This window comes from Semicossyphus pulcher, unplaced genomic scaffold (assembly GCF_022749685.1).
Source record: "Semicossyphus pulcher isolate SPU_LCO1_2020_fin unplaced genomic scaffold, fSemPul1.0.p SCAF_15, whole genome shotgun sequence".
Taxonomy (NCBI): Eukaryota; Metazoa; Chordata; class Actinopteri; order Labriformes; family Labridae; genus Semicossyphus; species Semicossyphus pulcher.
Window position 1 is genome coordinate 4339481 of NW_027211659.1, and position 22140 is coordinate 4361620.

Genomic DNA, 22140 nt, shown 5'->3' on the forward strand with positions numbered 1-22140 from the left:
AAGGTCACTAATGGAGTAAGGGGACTCTGATGCAGACAGTAGGTACACAAGTGTTTACCAAGCTTCAGGGGAACTCGAGCACACGTTGAAGCAAACGACGTCCTCCGAGCCTCACCTTTAATCATTTTGACCTTTTCCAACTTGTGAGCTTTGCCACAAAAGACATCTTCACCGCCTGCACTTCACTTTTTAAGTTCAAATTGCGCTTGAAGTAGTCGGCAATTTACACCTGCAGCCCCCATTTGTCATTAAAATCCAGGTTCTACCTGCTCAGGGAAAAAAAAGACGACATCCCTGCTCCGTTATTCTACATCTGGAGGAAATTGCTGTTCGTTATAATGAGACACCTACAAATAAGGCGATTATAATCATCATATTCATCATGGCTCTTGTGCAGTCAATTGTGGGGGGAAAATGTGTCTCTGAAAAGTGTCTCAATAATGAGGCAATCTGTTGCTTGTTACTCCTGAGAAAAAAAGACGGACTTAAAGTGAGCAGTTAATCTACATTAAGCAGCTAAAACCTTTGTTAAAGGGGCCACAGCTTTTGAGTGGATATTCTCATGTTTTGAATGGGTTTCACATTTTTGGCTGTTTATTGTTCACAGTGAAAAACGTGTTCTGAAAAGTGTTTTTGCAGAAAGACATTTTTTAAAAAGGTCACCTCTGAAATGGGCCGTTCAGAACAGCTGCAGGTTTCTACGTAGAACCTTACCTTTCCCTGAAATCGACCAATCGGCATTCACCGTCATTCACCTCAGGCGGCCTTCTTGCACGAGCTTGTAGTCAAGATTTCAACTTACCACTCTGATACCTCCTGGCGATTCTGGCTCGTACATATAAGGCCGAATAAGCGATCGTAGAGCAGCAATGTTTTCTACAACTTTGGAGTGGCGGTGCAGTGCGGCCACTCCCCCAGGTGGGATCGCACACGTAGGGGAGCTGCTACACGGCCACTCCAAATACCATCAGCCAATCGTGGCTAAGGTCTGACCTTTGAATGTCAAAACAGCTTTGTTTCAGGAGGACGGAGAGGCTCGTTATAATAGTAAAATATGTATACAATTTGTAAAACGAAACAAACTTTACAGACGTGATTCAAAAACACATGATAGAAAATTGGTTGCATAGCTAAAATATGTCCCCTTTAATCTACCTCCAAGGTGAGGTAAATGTTTTATTTAAATTAAGAGAGATTTGGTTTCACATTTTTCCCATTCCTAGCAGCGTGCATCAGCTCTCATCAAACCCCTCATTTAGCCCCAGCAGTGCTGTGATAAAAAGCCCACTTCAATTTCTGTTGAATAATGGATTTCATTGTAATGGTAATGTTTCAATTTTTTTAATGTTCGATGATCCCTAGCTCAGCTCGGAGACAATGAGTCCTAATACAAGAGCAGATATGTTTCAAGTGGACTGCAGACGAGCAGATGAATCAATTTGCCTCAATGTGACAGAAAAATGGACAAAAATCAAACATCTGGTCTCAAAAAAAGCTTTAAATGCATCATTCCAAAACATTTTCCATTTCATAACAGCTCCAAGCTTTCTAGTAATGTCTGACGATGTTTAAAAGGCTTGATATGACAGTGTTGTGCAAGATGAAACAGATTGGTGCATATCACAAACGGTAGGTTTTCAGCAGTTAATTCCCAAGTTTTAAAGACCTGAAAACGACGAGATTCATCCCCCATTCTTCGATAAATCAAGTTTAAAAAATGCCGTAATTTCTCTCTCTTTCTATTTTATGCAACACACCCACACAGCACATTTAATGCTCTGGAAAAGCAGAATGTGAGCCAGAGAAGCTCAAACCGAGATCCAATCAAGACTGGGCCATATTGTGAAAAGAGCTATGAGGTCATGTAGGTGTGGTTCTGCATTTGGAGAACATAATGATGAATCATACAAGACTTGAAATGTTGCAGTTGTCCCCTGACGGATCTGTAGTGCACATGCCAGATGGACATAAACTGGAGTTGCGTGGCTATACTCCCTTTTATTTTCATTTCTTCCAGTAAGAGAGAGAGAGAGAGAGAATACTTAAAAAAAAGACATTAAGACAATCTTGGCACAACTGTTAAACAATGAACAATAGAAGCATGACTCAACTCCATTTGTTTGCTATTATTTGTGCAAGAAATCAGGAAATCTTCCCATAATTCCCCGAGCAAATCTCACACGGGCTAATAACGATGAATGTGGCATGTCCTTAATTATGCTGAAAGTGAGCGTCCGTTACAAAAGGGAGACGGTGAGAGACTCGGTCTTTGTCTTCCTCGGTGGCAGACCCAATCACGTTGGCTCAGTGGGAGGAAGGAAAAAAATCGAGCTCGAGGCAGCTCAGACGACACAGGCTGCCTCTGGCCTCGACAACACAGCTACGCATCTTTACCGCTGCCAACACAGACCTGTTTATTAACATAGTCACTTGACACTGGCATATGCTTGAGGCTGTGTGGGCGAGGAAGTCGGGTATGAATGCTAACAGGCTGTTTGTGTCTACTGGAGTTGCTTTGTGACAGCCAGACACCGCTCTGCTAAAAAAAAAATGAAGCGATCATAAAACAAATTTAACTCTAAAAAATGCACGATTTTCATCGACCTCACGTCACTGTGCAGTCAGTCAGTAAATAAATAGTAGAATTAAACGTCTATCTGCAAAATAAATTGCGTCATCGCCTCCAATACAAACTGAAATGATGCACATACACACAAGAGGCAGCGTTGCATAGTTTCAAACCAAGACCGAAACCAGAGTCCTGCACCAGGTCAGCTACACGGCAAGCACATGTGCAAAAAGTGCATGTAAGAGGTTAAAAAAGACACGCAGAGTTAACGGGATGTGAGTGAGATCGAGTGGTTGAAATACAGGCGGAGGAAGTTGAAATTAATGTGCAGTATTTCAGTCTTTATGCGTTAAAAAAACACATTTTTTTAAGTCCAAACGGATTAAAATTTAGTTGCATATCATTTAAAAAACGAGTGAATAAAATCAGAATGCTGTTATACATCCGTTAGCCTTCAGTCAAGCTTACATTTGTTGTTGGTTGAGCTCGAGGACACAACCAGAACAACACACGCAAGCTTTAAAGAAAAGCATCCGTTTTACCACATGTGCACCGCAAATCATCTAGCTGCATCAACTGACTCAACAAAGTGGGTGTACAACAACAGGCTGTTTCCGACGCTTAGCTTTGCTGGTGCAGGGACATTTGCAAAACTGGACATATGCAAGATTCTCACCTAAACCATGGCTGCACTGAAAAAGAAATAAAAGTAACAATCTTTATCAGACATGTGGGGAGTAGACGACGTCCAAAATCATCCAATTAGTTCCATAAGTGACGAGGACTGTGGCAGAGGTTTATCTATGTCCACACTGTTAGTGTCCACTGGTGCTGGGGCGCAGTGAAAAGGACTCCTCTGAATCTGCAGGGTTTTTGGTTTCTCCTCCTGTTTTTTGTCCCCCACACGTCCAGTGGCGTCTCTGCGGCATATCCAGAGCATTTGCAGGACGTCCGTTTGTCCTTTGTGTTTAAAGTTTTTGTCAGACGTTGTAATCCGGCGCTTTCCCCAGCGGTTGCCTCAGTTTGATCTGCAGGGTCATGAAGGCCCCCACGGCCACATGGAAGAGGATCTGCCACATGTTCCTCAGTTCATACAGATACATGTTGGACAGACAGATGAGTGCAAACGCCAGGAAGGACTTGCTGTTCCTCCAGACGGAGAAGTAGGCAAACAGGTAGCACTGAAAGGAGAAAGGCGCAGAGGAATTTGAATGCTGCACGCTTTGTGTGACCGACATTGACCAGTGACAAGTTTTCATTTTCAATGTCCTTCACGGGACAATAAGTCCGCTAAGTAAGAAAGAAATCCAGTCTGATAACTTTGTTCCCCCCATCAGTCCACCAATTTGTGTTGCTCCATTAGGTATGAGGAGCCGCACAAAAGGAGCTGATGAAAATGTTTTAGAGAAGGTAGTGGGGTGAAAGGCATTGAGCTTTTGCTAATGTTAGTCTAGCTGACAGGCTGCCGAGCTGTAAAGTGCAGGGCTGTTAGTCAGCCAGTCAGCCGCTGACGGGCTGCTCTTACCGCAGACTATCACTTACCTGATACAGACAGGCTGCTGTGCCGAGGAAGAAGGCAATCACATAATTAAAGTCTTCATCGTCATTCTGCAGAGAGAAGGAAAACTGTTACTTTCAAGCACTTAAGTAGTCATCTATGTTTAGACAAAGCATCGAGAAAGCAGCATGACAAACATTCAGAGAGTCATGCACTGAGGTTGAAAAAAAAAATCAACAAAGAAAGGAATTGATTGCACAGCTTTAACGATGACATCGTCCCTTTAAGAGCCGATTCGTCTGAATGTCACCCCTCACCTGTAGTATGCTCTCTATAGCGTGGACTCCTCGCAGCAGGTTCAGGCCTCCACAGAGGATACTGAGCACACAGGACACGATGCCGGGGAGAGTCACCGGCTCCAACATCTGTGTGGGAGCTGGAGAAGAGGAAGGACACAGTATCACTGACTCAGCAAACGCTGCATTAACATATGAAGGCTTTAAGAAAAAGAAAGCTGCTTTCTAAAGTGTATGTTATTTTTACACACGCAGGATAAAAGGATGAATCCTCAAATAGAAACGATAAGGGAAGCTGCACTGTAAACGTTCTGTCCTCCCAACACATTTCTGCACGGTGAAAGGAGCAATGCGTCACTATTATCAGTTTAGCATACTTTATCCTCCAGGACAAAATGATTTATGTTCCCAGAAACAAAGACTGGCAAGGGCAACCAGCAGAGAGTGAACAAAGCGTGGAGAGCCGCGCTGAAGAGGATGTCAGGGGGAGCACAGCAGCTCTAAGTGACCTGAGGTGGCATCACTCACCGAGGGGCAGCTGAGGTGTGACGGCGCATAAAACTGGGCCGTTTCTGGAGCAAGTGAGGGTAAGAGGGGATCTGAACCACAGAGGAAGAGAGGAGCTGTTGGACCGGGCAGAAGGGAAATCTGACCAGATGTACAGAATCGTTAAGACTGTACAGCTTTTGTTCTGCTTAGACTTTTAATCAGATTTATTTATATATATATATATATATATATATATATATATATATATTATTGATTTATGTTAAGACATCGTGCATTTTCTGTTTTAAATTATGCTGATCGTGTGTTTTTTTGTTCTGAATTTTGATTCTAAATTTCTAGGAATGTAGTTTTTATTTTGACACTGATTCACTTGAATGATTCACTCAATGAAAATGAGTTTGCTAAATTAGTCCAGCTCTTGAATGCTTGCTTTGAAAATACTTGTGAAATAGAAAAAAAAACCTTTGTTAACTTCTAAGAATGAACTTTGAACTCTATATGAACTATTGAAACTTTGGAGGACCTTGATATACAGTATATATAGATTTTTATCGGGGTATCGGGATCATACAAACTCACTATTTTTACAGTTAGAAATATTAAAATTTGCAGATCTGGTGGAATTTCAAACTGTACAAATTATGTTCGAAGCAAAAAATAAGCAACTACCAGGAAATGTTCACTGAAAGAGAAGGAGGTAATTATTTGAGGGGATTATTTAATTTAAAAAATGTCAGGGTGCGCACAACCAAGAGAAGTTTTTGTTTTTCTGTCTGTGGGGTGAAGCTATGGAACAGTTTGAATGATGAGCTCAAGGGATGTTCAAACATAAACCAATTCAAAAAGAGGTATAAGGATATGATTTTAAAATGACTTCTGGAGAGGGGGTGGAATTTAATACGTGTGCACTCCTTTTCGGATGTGTACACAGAGTCATCAAGTGTTTGACCATCTGATACTGTGTTATGCTTTCTATGTGTGTAATTATTGTTTTCTGTTTGACCGTCTTGCTTCTTTTTTACATGTTCGAAATAAATATAATCCAATCCAAAGGAGAAAAAATGGACACTTGACAATCTTGAATGATGTCACCAAGGACTCTTGAATCTATGGCTCCTTACAAATGTATACATCTATGAAGTGCCTTATAATGGTCAATTAGGGGCCGGAGAGTTGAAGCCATTTTGCATATTTTCCTTATTGATTTATAATTATGTTGAGACAACATGCATTTTGTTTTGAATTATGCATGTGTTGGAATTTGCTGTGTTGAGTTTTCGTTTGCTGTTATAATGATAAATACGATGACCTGATATCTCTGTGACGTGATCTGTAGGCGTGGCGTGCCCTTGATTTTGGACAGCCTAACAGGTGTTCACGGGAGTGAAAGGGCAAAACAATTTTCAACCGCACAACTACGAATCCTTCGTTTGAAATTAGATTGATTTTCTTTATTCTTTGGTCCTTCAATCAAAGCGTGAATAATGATATAAAAACCAATGAGAATGCATGTTGATTTACTGATCGCTCCTAACACTGATGTTAACACCTTTTACATCGCCTTACTCAAACAAAAGAAATCCCTTCTCACTGCAATTAAAGGGTAGGGCTGTCGTGGTGACCGCATGAAAGCAATGTGCGTCGCCAACCGTGGGTGGACCCCATCACCGCCATCACCGCCATCACCGCCATCACCGCCATCATTTATTTATTTATATTAATATCATAGCTCCCCTACTTTAAACCCCATGTTCAATAAATCAACTGAAAATTAAATGTGAAAACTTCCCGTCTCTCAAACGCCACACGTCACATTTACATGTCGCTGTGCCGGAGAAAACAGTCGGACCTGGATGCTGTCAGGTGTCAAGTTTGAAGAACAATAATCAGGAGAAGCAGCAGCGAGACACTTCTCAACTGAGCGAAAGAAAAAGTAAAACTGATCCTCTGTCCAAGAAAGACGGTATAAAGCCTGGTATGCGCAGCGGCGGGAGGAAGAAGGTAAATGATTGGCACCTATATGTCCTCGCGGAGCCACATCATGCGAGCACAGCAGCTCAGAGTCTCTGACTGTCAGTTGATGAGGAAGAAGGATAAAGAAATTTACACCACAGTGAGTGACAGGAGGGACGGGAAGCTGCCTGTAACCAACGTGTTTTCTGTGTCTCTCACGCCTCATTTTTACATATACTGATATGCTTAGACCGCTTCACACACCTACATGTCTGCATAGCACTCCTAAGTCATTATCCAAACAGTAGTTCGACCTGCAGCCGCTTAAATCAGCATAAATTAAGTAATTTGCAGAACCAAGAAATACATGACGGTAATACCGCACACCGCACGGTTGAGCCATCCTAAATCACCGCAGGGGAAATTCCTTCACCGCAACAGCCCTCTTCAAGGGTAACAATTCCTTCTGACAGCAAGGCTATCAGAACATGTTTCATTAATTCAAGGTAAAAGGGAAACAAGACGCTCTTAAATATGCCTAAAAGTCATTATTAAAACAGCTAGAAGGTTCCTGGTTCAAATCCCAGTTCGGACGTAGTGGGCCTTTCTGTGAGGAGTGTGCATGTTCTCCCCGTGCATGCGTGGGTTCCCTCCGGGTACTCCTGCTTCCTCCCACAGTCCAAAGACATGCTCGTGAGACTGGTGACTCTAAACATTTCCGTAGGTGTGAATGTGGGTGTGAAAGGTCGTCTGTCTCTGTGTGTTAGTCTCTGTGATTGACTGGCGATCAGTCCAGGGTGAACCCCGCCTCTCGCCCAAAGACAGCTGGGATACGCTCCAGCATGCCGGCGACCCTGAACAGGATAAGTGCTATAGATAATGGATGGAGGGATGCCTTTTAACTAGATGTAATTAGTTTTTAATAGTTAAATGACTGATATGAAGTGAAAGTAATGAGGCCTTTTTTAATGTGAAACTAAGTGATGTGAAAAACAATCACAATGCAAGTATGGGAATAATTTACAAGCATGATGAGTCTACAAGTATGATGTTGAGGACTGAACTCAGCAACAATGACTGTTGCAACATCCAGCATCCTTTACAGGTGCAGTGAAAGAAGAAATGATCAGAGACCTTTTGCTGTCATTGTGTCACAGAGACCTGTGCAACAAGTGTTAATAGTGCCGAGTAATGAGAGTCAGATGAGATGAGATAACACATCACTGTTCCCCAGAGGGGAAATTAAGTACTCGGATGGCTCATGTATGGGGCTTTTGCATGTGTGTGTCGTACCTATGCCTTTGTATTTAGAGGGCATGTTCACTGAGAATCCATTGATAGCCCGCAGGTCCTCATTGGAGAGCTGGTAGGGCGGTCGCAGCTTGATCTCTGTCTGCATGTCAGACAGGTTGATCTTAGTGGACAGCGAGCGCGGGCTGTTGTAGCGCTGTTTGGTCTTCTGGATGAACGTGTCTGATGGGGAAGAGGCAGCACAACAAGGTGGTTAAAGCACAGGGAGCAAACAACAGCAGAGAGAGATTACCTGATCATTTGTATGTAAGAGAGGAACGTTCTGTCAAGGTTAGATAAAGAGCTCTGTCTTTGATTATCTCTGAAACTATTCATTTACAAATAAATCTGTCAACAGAAAATAACTGAACACTACTTTTGATTGTAGATGAAGTTTTCATGCCAAACATTTTCCAGTTTTTAAATGGGATTTTTTTGCTGTTTTCCCCTGTTTTTCTTTTAAATCTAAACTGAATATCTGTCGGTTAGAGATTGTTGGTTGAACTAGCAAATTTCAACATTTCTGCTTGGCATCATTTTACAGACTAAAACAGCATTATATCACAGAAATACTAAACAGATTAAAATACTTTTTTTTTTTTGGTGCAATCCTTTCCCCTTCCCCTGTTTTTTCAATCTATGACAGGAGGTGGATTACCGTAAAACCCGTAATATAACACGCAGTCTGTTTTTGGGGGTATCCCAGAGGGGAAAGTTTTTCCATAGCTATTTATTAACAAAAACATGTATACAAGTTATTTCAATTTATTCTCTTTGAAACACATTCCAAACACACAAGTTATAGCCGACCATCTGTTTTACTTGAGTAGTACTTGTTGTACTTGAGCTCAGCCTATGGTAACGTTGATTGTTGTGAAGATGGCGGCTGCATTGGCGGTCATGACGGTGCAATTCATGACGAAGCTTTAGCTAGATAAGATTATAGCACCAACGTCTGGGTAAAATACCGTTATACAATAAAATACTTCTCTCTGCGGTGCACGGTTGTATATTGGTCGCACCAATATATAGGACGTCCACTTTTTAGATGAAGAGATAAGATGAGATAAGATAGTACTTTATTGATCCCCAGAGGGGAAATTCAGTAATGAATATGAAAAAACATATAATAAAAGTGCGTCTTATACACTGAATTTCACAAGACCTTTTTGTTGAGCCCTGGAGAAACCTTGCTTCATTACTTTCTTTTATTCATAAGGGAACAAATTTAAAAAATGTCACGATAGATGAGCAAAATCACTATTTTGTAGTCTTTGACTGAACTAGATTTGCAATTTGCGTTGCTTTTAATCAATCAATCAATTTTTATTCATTTAGCACCAAATCTCAAAAACGAGCAGGTCTACACCCGTGGTTTTCAACTGGTGGGTTAGGACCCAAAAGCGGACCGTGGTGCTGTTTTCAGTGGGTGGCGGATGTGTACTTGGGGAAAAAAACTGTGGTAGCACTTTTATTTTGAAGGGCAAGGGTTTCCTTTGATGTGCCTGTAGTAGTAGTGTTACATCGTAACACTCCATGTATTCACTGATCCCATTTACATTCTTGAAACCTGATGAGCCCGACAGTGGTTGCATTTATGTTGCAGTTCTTAGCATATTTCTGTAGAGGGAATATTTTCCTCTTCTGCACTGACACCATTTAGTTTGACTATTTTACTGTTGTCGTTTGTGATGTTGACATGCTGATGTTTCGTTCCGTCTCAGCTCCAAACTGCACCATTTTTCATTAAAATATTTGAGGTTGAAAAAATCTAAAATTCAGGTTTCGATTTGTCATTAAGGAGGTGCTGGTGGGTCCTGAGGCGAGACCAGTCGAGAACCACTGCTCTGTTATATATTATTTACAGAGACCCGACATAAATCCACAATGAGCAAGTGCTGGGCAACATGCGGCAACAGTGATAGTTTAAAAATGTGTTTCATTATGTGCACAAATTTGTCTTCTCACAAATCTTCTCATTTTGTGATCGATCCTGTCCCTGAAGTATTGATAAACAAAGATGCCCTTGCTTTTATTGGCATCATAAAGTTTACCATACGATGGCAGTGACTCAGTTTGAAACATGCTGTAAAACTCAATGGAGCTCACCAAATTCAATCAATGAGTACGGCCTCACGGCGCTGCTGATTCGTTTAGTGTCATAGGTGACGATAAACTCCTTCTGCAGCTCGTCCAGGAAGCAGAAGGCCAGCACGTTGGGGTAGTTTGAGGTGCACACCATCAAGTATCCAACACCCAGAGCGCTCGTAAAACTGAAACACACACATGAAATAACATTACAGTCTTTCTCTGCACTGCACTCTTTTCTCTTGACACTTTGGGAAACTGTAATTAGGACACCAAGCTTATACAGCACAGATTTCAGGGGAAAAAAACACAATGGCATCATTTCTGTTCCAGCTTGTTGCTGCTCTTAACTCGGAACAAACACAGTTTCAGCACATTTGTGCCCAAAATTCACACTTTCACAGCTAATTAAACACAGACCCACATTCATATGCACCTCGGCAGACTCCCTATCTTTTGGGCCAGCGGTGTTAATGGATACACAGAGCACAAATTAAATTCCTCAGTTACAAAGACTTTTACATAATCTGTATAGCTTGGAGCACAATTGAGGGGAAAGTTGGTTATCACAACAACGTCTAAATTGATGTGGAATGAAAATGTCAACAAACAGTGCAGACGGATGTGATGATTATCTTTGGCCCGACAAAAATACAGACAAAAATACCAAAGTATTTGAAGAATGAGGGTGAATATGATACCGGCTTTTCACTGTGTAGCTGCACAGCCTCAGAAATCAAGCAATAAATACACATATATCAGAGAGAAGGCAGGCGGGCATCTTTCTCTCACAAGGTTAAATGCTGCTTAATTCTGTTGCCTCTAGTGATAAAGTGATAAAAAAACTAAATCTTTCTTCACAGGAAGTACAAAAGAGTACACTCTTTCTGTCATTACTATGAATTATAAATATTTTGCCCACAGTAGGTAGGTAATTTAATCTAACCTAACCTCACAAGAAGAAAATAAACCAAAGATTCAACATGTGCAGAGGGAATGAATTTAGAAATTTAGGAGCCACAGCTTCAAAGGCCAAGTCTCCTTTAGCCCAGAGGGAGGAACAACCAACAAGCCCTGATCAGAAGACCTCAGATGGCTAGTAATGAGATAAGCCCCTAGAAGCTCAGCGATGCAAGCACACACCCGGCGATAGAGAGATCTAAAATTGAAATGGACAGGGAGCCAGTTCATGTCATGAAATCCGTTGAAGGGTCTGTGAAAAGGTCTAAGTTTAGCTACATCCTGTGCAGCATCACATCTGACACCCGACTTGTACAAGTCTGTTGTGTTATGTTGGCAGTCTCCTGACAGGATGCGCAGACACGTATACCTGTTATAATGTATTAATAGCATATGGTCCGGTGTAGTCTATGTTAAAGCCTATTGTTGGAAATCCTGTGTGAATTGGATACTTGACAAATAAAAAGAACTGAGCTTCCGTTTTCGCCTTTTCTGCACGTTGTGTGTCAGCCCTCAGGTTCACTCCCAGGTGCAAGGATTAGAACGTAAAGCGTTGTCAGACTGATGTAAAAAGTTGCTGTCAAGCAGTTCGGCCGCTGGTTTTGTGACCTCACGATAGAGACGATATAGAAAAACACATAAGATAGACATTATCATATTGCCCAGCCCTAATTCAGTATATTCTAAATCCTTTTATAACAGGAGTTATGTACTCGGCTTGGAATGATAGAAAAAGTGAAATTGTTATCCAAATATTCCCCAACAATATCACCTATAAAGCTGTTAACTAACAAATAATTTCAACATAAACTGATTCAAAGACTCTCCTCCTGCTTCATGAAACAGAAATATCTAAGCCTCTGAAGAGCCAGAATATCAGAGAGTAGATTAACCTGTGACTTTAAACACTTCCTGCCTCGTTCTGACCTTCACTGTCTTCTGACCCGCTCTTCTTCAGATGCTCAAAGCTCTCGTTGATTAAAGAGACTCTTATCAAAAGGAGACTGGTTGTTGAAAGGTATAGCTGGCTCATTAATGGCTGATTCTGAAGTTGTTTTTTTTAGCTCATGTTTGCCGTCTTAATAAGACTAATTAGCTCTTAACGAAAACAGTGTGCTTGAGATAGTTTCAAAGCATTTCCCTGAGCAGCGGCCGGGCTTTTAGAAACAGTTTGCTACCTCAAATGATGCCCTTGCTGTCAAATCACTTAAATTAAAAAGCATTTTTCCATCAAAGTTGAGTTAGCAGGGTCAAGAGGAGAGCAGAAAACCTGTTAGCAGCAGATTGTTTAATCACCCATGTGTGCCAGGGGAGAAAGGTGCAGAAACGTATCAAAATCTCTTCATTAAAGCTCTAAATGTTTTTTATATCTTCAATTAAAAACACATTAAGTGATTGAAATCTTAGCCAAACAATACCGTAACAATCTAACCCAAGCAGTTATCCACCTTTAATGTGTGATTTTAAAATAGAGGGTCCCCTTTAAATGACCAAACATTGTGAATCTAAAACGGGCATCCCATAAGACCTACTTGACATTATATGGTCCAGTCTTCAGTGTGCAGCGGTCTGGAAACTGGCCGAGTTTCTTGGAGAGACCTTTGAGGTGCCTCTTGGTTTCCTGCAGCTCTTTGTCCTGCTCGTAGTCAGTGGATGCAGAGAGTGGCAGGCCATCCCCGACCCGGACCACAGAGGCAAACAAAACCATCGACATCTTACAGCTCTGGCACTCTCACTGAAGCTCTACAAACAATGTGAAAAAAGGAATAAAGCTATTTGAAAGTGTAGCAATAATATGATGAATATCTGATATATCTAGGGGTAGACGGTAGCTCAATGGGGTAGACTGTAGCTCAGTCTGTAGGGACTTGGCTTGAGAACCGGAGGGTGGCAGGTTCAAGTCCTGGTGCGTACCATGCAGGGTAGCAGGAGAGGTGCCGTGTCATTTCCAGGGCACTGTCGGGTGCCCTTGAGCACAGCACATGTCCATGTGCAACCCCCTCACTCTGACATCTCTTTGTTAATGCATGTCCATAGAGTCCTGTTTGTGCATGTGTGTATTTCAGGTCTATGTGTGTGTTGCATGTTTCTAATAATAACAGAGTGTAACATGGGGTTTCCCCTTTAATAAAGGGGATTAATAAAGCATATCTTCTTCTTCTTTACAATTAACCAAGACATGTCAATTAAATGAATCATCAGATTAATTGATGATCAACACAATTGTAATTCTGAACCCCCATCAAGAGCATTTATTACCATACAATCCAATATGACCCAACTTCAGTAATTTTAAGTTTCAGTCAATATACACAACATTCTTCCAGAATAAAGTATAAAACTTCAAAAGAAAGTATTGTGACAGCTGAAGAATATCTCAGGTGACACTGGGACTAACTAAAATTAAGATTAGGCAATATAATTAAATTGATTAGTAACCTATGCTAGTAAAAATGAAAGATTATCGATGGGTGGGGGTCGGTTGTTGTAGAACCATGGACAGCTCCACAGACTGAATGAAAGGGCGTTGTGATGAAGCGGTATAAGTGACGTACTTTTACCGAACTGGTTGCAAAACGTGAATATTAAATATCACCAGAGAAAACGTAAGACTTCAAAATCAATACTTTGTTTATTATAATGCAGCATTAAATTACAAACTGGCAGAGAAAATACGTTATGCTAGCTGCTAGCATTAGCAGAAGCTAGCTATGGGAAAGGAGTACGTGTTTAACATTTGTTGACATAAAATGTAGTCAAACGATACACGTTGACTTTATTCGGATATTTTCCTCTGAAGTGAGCGGTCACGTTTGCATTTCAAGTAAGCACACCAGAAAAAGTGATACAGCTAGCCAACGTTGGCAACTAAGCTAACTAGCATTAGCTTTTTCCCCAGCATTTCCTTCCGGCTAACGTTAGCAGGCTAGGGGGCTAACTAGCTATATTGCATACACACAACCCAGGGCAAGACCATATATAAAACAAATCAAAACACAAATGTCAGAAAAACTGAGATAGTAACTTGGGTATTAAATACCTGGTAAACGAGTGTTGCATCATGTAGACATGTTACATGCAGATAGGAAACTGTCCAGAGAATACAAGCAAGCAGCTAGCAAAATACAGTGCTGGGGACCCCTTACGTTTACGTGGCTGTTTCGCTGTGCATTGTGGGTAAAGACAAAAAACAACAGAAATACGCCCTGTTGCGATATAATATCAAGAATATTTTGATATTTTTCTAAATATTAAAACTTATATTACGATAGCATTAAAGAGATGTTTTTACTTCCATTAAAACTGAATTAATTGATAATAAATCCGTCACAGACACATCTGCATTGGAGTCCATTTCTAATTTTATATTTTTTAAAACATGTTTTGCGATAATTCCCCCCCCTGTGACTTAATAAATGTAACCCTATGAATACAGTTGCCAAGTGTTGGAAAGTTTTGTCACTTATATCTTGGAAAGCTTGGTTATTATTTTTATATGTTGAAGCTGACCACACCCAAATCAATTACTAATCAAAATATTGTTCTTGATTAACATGACAGGATTTTTAAAAATATATATTCTACCAAATTTAACTATTGTTATGTGTGTGTACTGTCAGTAGAACTTTAAAAATAAAAAAAGGACAAAATTGTTTGCAGGTATGTATTTGTATGTATTTATTTTAATGTGATGTTCTGTTCTTATTAATACGTTTGCAAATGTAAATATTTTTTTCTTACTTTCCCCTGACTTTTTCTTTTGCAGTGTGTTACTGCAGTATATTCTCTGTTCTCTTTAACTGAGATTGTTAATATTTATGAGCTCACTAACTCTGTGATCGATGCTATGTTACATAATTTAAACTTCACTACATTTTTGTTATCTTTTTATTCAGATATCATCTCGCTCCAGTTGCCACTTTCCTACTGAAAGCCAGCAACTAATTAGCTCTACTCTCAAGCATCTGATGCTGTGATTTTTCAATGTTAACATTAAAATAACATGAAAAATGGATAATGCATACACAGAGCCTGCCAAGTATTAGTGCTCAGCTCAACCTGAAGTAGGCCATTCACTTGCGTCAGCATTTTTGCAGAATTTCCATACATTTCCTGTTAAAATATGAAAGAAAACATGACTGTGGCCAGAGGAAATAAAAACAATACAGAGAGGGTTAGTGGCCTCATCCTTCACACATACCATGCAATCTCCCCAGAGCCTAGAAATCTGACAGCCTGCAGAGACCTTCTCTGTACCCTCGTGGTCTCAGTGTGTGCGTGAAAGACAGACACTGAGAGTAACAGGATGATGGATTTCTGCTGCTGCTGACAAATTGATGAATTGCCGCAGGTCTACTAAGTGTTTAGTGCTGAGATTGTCAGGTGAGAGGAAGGCGGTGTCGTCATTCACAGCGACACAAACAGAGGAGCAAACACATCAGTATTCAAATGCATCGCCATCAACTGTATCTTTCGAGGGGTGTCATCATTATACATTTCAACCGTAAGCTCAAGAATTCTTGAGAAGCGTGACATATCTTAAAATACACCTGTCGAACAATCTCTGGGTTCAAGTGAAGGATTTTGACACTTTTTACAGGAAATTCATGAAATGTGATTTTTAAGGACTACCTGTCTTAGGTGAGAAAAATAAAAGTCTGACATCTCCACAGTTGTCCTTGAAAAATGCAATGTTCGTTACACCCAATAAAATCTATTGCACAGACCAAAAAAATACTGACAATAACATTAAGTATGTTCCCAAGGTGGTGCTAAAATGAAGGCCATGGAGGTCATGAGCATCCAAAGATTTTATTTTGAGAGGAGAGAGTGAATATGCCGAGCAAAGTCGCTCAAAGTTAAGAGGAAATGAAAGTAACTCTGCAAATAGATTTCACACTGTGAAATGAAAGGCAGAGCTGGACGCTGCCAAATAAGATTAATACCTAAAAAGCACAACCTCAAAGGGGAATTTTGGTTGTAAAACCTGGGATCTATTTTTTTAAACATTACTAATAAATAACAAAGGAATAAAAAGTAGAGTGCTTCAGCCGACAGCCATGAAACAGGCTGTTATAGCTGCAACTTACGTAATCCTTAGAGGCAAACGTGCACGATCCAAAGTGTTTGTTTGGCTACTGAAGGGTTCAGATCATTTATTTTAAGTGTCTTAAAACATTACACAAACGATTCATACAGAGGTCGCCCTGTTTGTTGAGAGAAAGATCCACTTTTTGAAACCAGAAACAGATGTTGCGTCGGTCTCTTTAAAGCCACCAGACTCCATTGGCAAAAGCAGTAATTTTACCTCTCAGAACACTGGAGCCCTGCTTTGATTGATTAGTTTGTTTTTTATTGTGTGTAAGAAAACAAAATACTGTGTATGATCTTAACTAAAAGTTCAAAAACACAAAAGTAACTCAAATACACAAACAAACTAATTGATTGATGCAGCAGTAGAACAGCAACTCGTGTTCTGTAAGATAAAATTACCGGTTTTGTCAATGGAGTCTGGTGACTTCGAAGAGAGCAACCTAGCAGCTTTTTCTGGTTAAAAAAAAAAAAAAACCTTACACACTTAACCTTAACAAAAAGGTCTATCTCTTTTTTGTAATGTTGCTAAAAAGATTTAATACTATTCTTACATACTTTGATTGGTGCATTCACCCCCAACGACTAAGTTGCAGCCATAACAGCAGCTTTAATGACTGTCGGAGCGATTCCAAAACTTTTTTCTGTCACATAGACCCCAAAATTTGTAACAGGCCCTGGATTGAAACAGCCAAATTCCCCAAACTATAGTTAGTTTTTTGAAAATGTAAAATAGCATCTGGATTTCCATAACTGAATTTGCAAACATCTATTGTTTTGGTCGTTAAATATGGAAGATTTTAATGAGGCCTGCTCATTATTCTTGATGGTTTCACCAGTCAATCAAGCATTTGACATTTTAACGATACACTTCTGATGGATTACCCAAACTATAATTCACCAATGCTCATCAACGATATCATAAAAGGGATGTTGTTCCTCTCAGTGTTGACTGACAGCTCCACTGAACAGCACAAAGAGCGAACATATGGATCTTTCAGCAAAGGATGCAAATCATTTTGATTACGGCCTCGTGAGCATCGAACGAGCAAAACAAAATCTTTATCTCTCCGGAGCAGATACTCAGAGGTGTGTTTATTTCATTGACTTCTGGTGTTTGAACCATTTTGCCCCAACGTTGGCATATAGAACAAAAGCATGTGCAGAAAAGATAACGTCAAAAGCAGCGAGTTGCTTTCCAATGATGCACCTCGGAAAACAAAGCGGTCACGTGCCGGCTTTTATAGATGAAAAAGGAAGAACTTTTTGATGGCACAAAGACGCCAGGTGAGGCAGAGGACGAGCAGGTAGACGAAGGCAGAGTGAGGTTTGACGTCAGAGAGATAAAACCAAGAACAGCCCAAAAACACAATTATCCATAAAGGGAGAATGGCTTCTGTTAAGGGCACTTAAATCCGAACAGACCTTGACTTTGTATTAACAACCCTGTGCCCTCCATTTCTTATGCTCATTTTGCACAAGTTAAAACGCTCGTCCCTCCCCTCAAAGAAACCCCAAAAAGACGCAATGAAGCAATGCTTGCAGGCATGAAAAAGCGCTCCACCCCTTTGAAAGTGAAATTGGGATTGAGAGGGTATTTCTGCCTGCGCTTGCAAGCATTAATCAGCCTGATATGGCTCAACACGGCATGCATCCCAACAAGAGCACTCTATATCTGAGCAGCCTTGTATGACCTGAAGACTGCAAGCACTGAGAAACTTCTAGCTAAAAGCCACTCCTGGAGACTGAAGACACGATCCTAAAAGTAAAGATGTATGATTTCAATATGACATTGGAAATGTAGACGTTAATACATCAGATTTATGACTGATCTTCTCCTGACTGCATGTGAGTTGGGGTCACTTTTAGGCCCTGTGCATTTCCAGCCATCCCTCATAATAAAGCCATCAGTGTCAGATCTGCTGAGTGCTGCTCGTGCTCCATTTGTGTCCCTTTCCGACATGCAGAACTGAGAAAAATGTCAAAATAAAACAGGCAAGATAAAAAAAACGCTTTCACCAGAGCAGCGGCGCGACACGGTCAGCGTCTATTTATTTCATTGTGTTGACAGTGTAGCCCGGGGCAGCTGCAGGATTTCTAACTAACTTGTTCTCACGCTCCGGATATCCTTCAGTGTGGTATCAATGAAATTTTGGCATATACATGTATGTACATATGGATAAATATGTCTACAGTCTATTCTTCAGCTATCCAACTTTCAGCACAGGAAGAGTCTCATTATTCAGCACAAAGATGGTGTTGGATGTGGAGGAGGAAGTAAACACTGGCCAGTCAAGTAGTCATAATGATGTAATTATGCCCCTAAGACAGCGTGTTGATGGTGATGGCAGTAATTATGCAGTTAAAACATTTTCCTGTTATTACTCTTTGTCACCTTAATGTTGCTGCTTTTTGTGTTAGTAAATCACAGGTATGATCCATTTTGTTCTGGTGACTGGAGTTAACCACCATGCCACTCTAGCTGCTTTTTGCTAGCACAGCATTGTTTTTACAAGTTGCATTGTTAACATGTTCATATTGACAAGAAAGGTTTTTTTAGGACCAAAATCTTGTTTTAGCATGTTAGCATGCTAACATTTAAAGTTGTATTGTTGAAGATCTCCATTTTTTTCTCTTTGGCGGCACCTATGGCGATAAGCGGTAATTGCAGGAGCACACTTCCCAGATATCCAGACAGTGTTGCATGTGTGACGTCCACGGTTGGCTCCGGTTCCAACTCTTGATTTTCCTGGCTGACGGTCACTTTCCTTTTCAGACTGTTTGCTTCATCTGAGCGTCGAGTTTGTTTCTTTTTCTTTGGATTTTCACTTCTTTTTGAAGTTGTATCTGTAGTCATCCATCTTTTCTTTGTTTGTTCAGCCATAGTAGATTACTGTTTACTCGCACCAGACACCCAGTCTGTAACACTAAATACATTTTTTCTCTAAACTAAGTTCCCTCTTGCCCCACCCTACTGTGATGTGATTGGCTAGTATAGTTACCTCAAAATTTGCTTGCAAACTTTGACTACCCCAAAGTCAACATTGACTTATTGTGTTAGCCCAAACCACGATCTTTTTCCTTAACCAAGTGTTGGTGTTGTTGGTGCCTACATGGATCATTTCAATCTTTTGTTTGACTTATCGGCTTTCATAGCCAATCACGACACAGAAGGGCTGAACACAAAAGCACAGCTGTGGCTCATAGGGATGTTACCAGTTTTGTAGGCATTTGGTCAAAAACCAAAGAGTAGCACAATTAAAAATCGTGACACATTGTATAAAGCCACACTCATGATGTGTCTCAAAAATAATCGGTTAGAAAAATAACGGAGGCAGAACAAAGCAGAGGTGGAAACATTTTAAAAAGAACAAGTGAAAAATGTTTTGGAAACATTTTGACTTTATTTATCTGGCAAGGTCCTTACTGCAAGGGGCAAAACTGCACGAATGGCTGGGCACAAAAAAACAACAAAGGCAACGATGACTTCTTGGCATAAGTGTGATTAATTCCCACACAACATGGAACCTTTGGGATAAGACAGAGGTGGGCGTTCTTCAACAAACGTGTGACGTCACTGCGGAGGCTCCTCAACAACATAAGCAGACACAGAAAGCAAAAGTAAAACACCTAATTACGATATGTTAACACCTAACCGTGTACAGAACGCTCGTACAAACCATGATGTGTCATAATCACAGTGAACACTGAACACAAGAAAGTGTTTGGTGCCAGCCAGAACCTTTGAGACGGTTTCACTTGGAATGAGTCCATTAAGAATCACAATGTTTGATGAGGAATGGTTCAGTAACATCTGCTGACAGTATCTTATTTAGTACATGATGTCATTACGTAGCACAGAGAAAGGACGAGTCAGTTGTTCTTTAATCATTGGGATACAAATGTAAACAAAATTTGGTGACCTAAGGGCTCAAAATTATTCCGCTGGAATGCAAGATTACAAACAAACTAGTTCCCTTTAATTGTGTTTCGCTATCCCTGAGAACCTTATTCATAATGAAAGAAACCAAAGTGTTGAATAATAAAACACAAGATCAGCTACACATAAGCCTTTAAATATTTATGGTGGCTGAAGCGTGGGAGATGAAAAACACACAGTATAAAAAATGGCCACAAAAGTAATGACGATGACCCCGAATCGATGTTATGCTGCCAGAGACTTCACCTACTTCATACTTCATTACTGCTTGGATGTATTATGAAGTAATCCCTGGGTATTTGATGGAAGTCATGAGGGAGCACTGCGCAAGATATGTGAAGCTCAGCAAATCCAGCAGGCGGACACAGATAGAGACAAAGCCGCCCAGAGATCTGTCATTTTGGCTTCTTTGTGTCGCTCATGTTCGGCAGAAAGAGGTGGAAACACATGTGTGAGACAGAATGGGTACCCTTAAACCAAAACCCTGAATCCCCCCAAAAATATTCCAGCACCTCCCTGAACAATGTGAGTACAGAGAGAGATTGTAGGAAATTGGTTGGAATCGATGAATGCTTCAGCGGACAGATTCATAATCAACATGCAAAACTTAGCCACCACCAAACTTGAGCGTCTCCCGTGCTTGTAAATCAGGCGTAACCTCGTTAAAACATTGATGAAACCCATTTTGAATCAACAACAAAGGAGGAACTAGAGGTAAAAATGTCACTACAGCTGTGAATGTTGTGAATATTTGGAAATGTAAGAGGCAGGAAAATATCAAGGGCATTGCGCAGGAATATTTGGCATTTCATGTTTGTTTTGTTCTTCTCCTCTGAGTCGCTCTGGTCGACGACGGAATAGCAACAGCACCAGGCCTCTGATTCCCTTCAACTTATCTTATATTTCTGCAGTTCCAGCATGTTTTTAGTTTCATATCTTTAAGGCCACAGTTTGAAGCACAATTTTTTAAAGTCCTTTCTAAAAGCACAACTCACCATGAGAGCCCAGAACCAAGCAGAATATCCGTCCTTTGGCCATGATTTCACTGCTACAGTACCCACAGCCACACTCTGCTTGTTACCGTACAGCTATGGGCTTTGCTAATCACACATGCCAGTGTTCCAGGTGATCTGTGAGGATAACAATTAAATATTCTGGATGGTTCTGGCCTTCAGGCGTGGAGATTCTGTACAAAAATATTGGTGTATGTCAATAATCAGAATGTGTCTTTCGCCGGTTTGATGGGATTGGATTCGGACCCCCTGCGGAGTGATTGACAGCGCAGCCTCCACCTTCAACCAATGATGCCCACCACCACCCAACACCATGGGTGTGAATCAGTCACACAGACCCCCACAGCTCAAAGCAGGGGTCAGTATTGCATAGATACAGTATAGGGTGTAGCTTTTTCACATACGCAGTCACAGTGTTTGGGCAAAAAGGAAACAAAAACACACCCGTGTATTTTCTGCCCGTCAGAATTCCATGAAAAAAGAAGAAGTCTTGAGTGGTCGGTCTGCCTGTAGGTACTCTGTTGGTGTTATTACAAACGTGATCACCACAGTATAAAAAAATAACCTTTCGCTGAGGTCATCAAGTCTCCCACGTCAGTGCTGATAAGGCCCTTGTCAGGGTCAAGGGTCACAGTGCAATGACAAACTGCAGTGCCACGCCCCCACCTCCCTGCAGGCCGACCTCAGAGCTCCTCCTTCTTCTTGCCGACCTTTTCCTGATCCTTTCCTCTTAGACTGCGCATGAAACCGATGAAGCCCGCCTCCTGAGGAGAGACAGACAGGTTTTAGTGATCATTGCATAATACGAGGCAATTCATCACTCCTGAAATGCCTATTTCTGATCTAATAGAGATCAGGGACCCGCCATTAAACATTATCTCAACAAGCCTGACAGCGGGGAGATAAGAGAAGTAAACAGAATCCAAATATAG

At 40.8% G+C, this 22140-nt stretch overlaps 2 protein-coding genes across 2 annotated transcripts in view; both read right to left on the bottom strand.

The window, feature by feature from the left end:
- Positions 1-1352: 1352 nt before the first annotated feature.
- Positions 1353-14274, bottom strand: sec22a (SEC22 homolog A, vesicle trafficking protein). Its single transcript, XM_069663176.1, has 7 exons — positions 14205-14274; positions 12697-12907; positions 10226-10389; positions 8120-8299; positions 4385-4503; positions 4112-4177; positions 1353-3750 (listed from the first exon to the last, which is right to left on the bottom strand). The coding sequence occupies exons 2-7, from the start codon at positions 12876-12878 to the stop codon at positions 3550-3552; spliced, it is 912 nt and encodes a 303-aa protein (XP_069519277.1). The 5' UTR covers positions 12879-12907; positions 14205-14274; the 3' UTR covers positions 1353-3549.
- Positions 14275-19662: 5388 nt separating this feature from the next.
- The window catches only part of pdia5 (protein disulfide isomerase family A, member 5), a 61143-nt gene continuing 58665 nt past the window's right edge, over positions 19663-22140 (bottom strand). Inside the window, exon 17 of the mRNA XM_069663101.1 lies at positions 19663-21972. Coding sequence (XP_069519202.1) covers positions 21892-21972 — 81 coding nt within the window. The 3' untranslated portion in view covers positions 19663-21891. The remainder of the gene's footprint in view (positions 21973-22140) is intronic.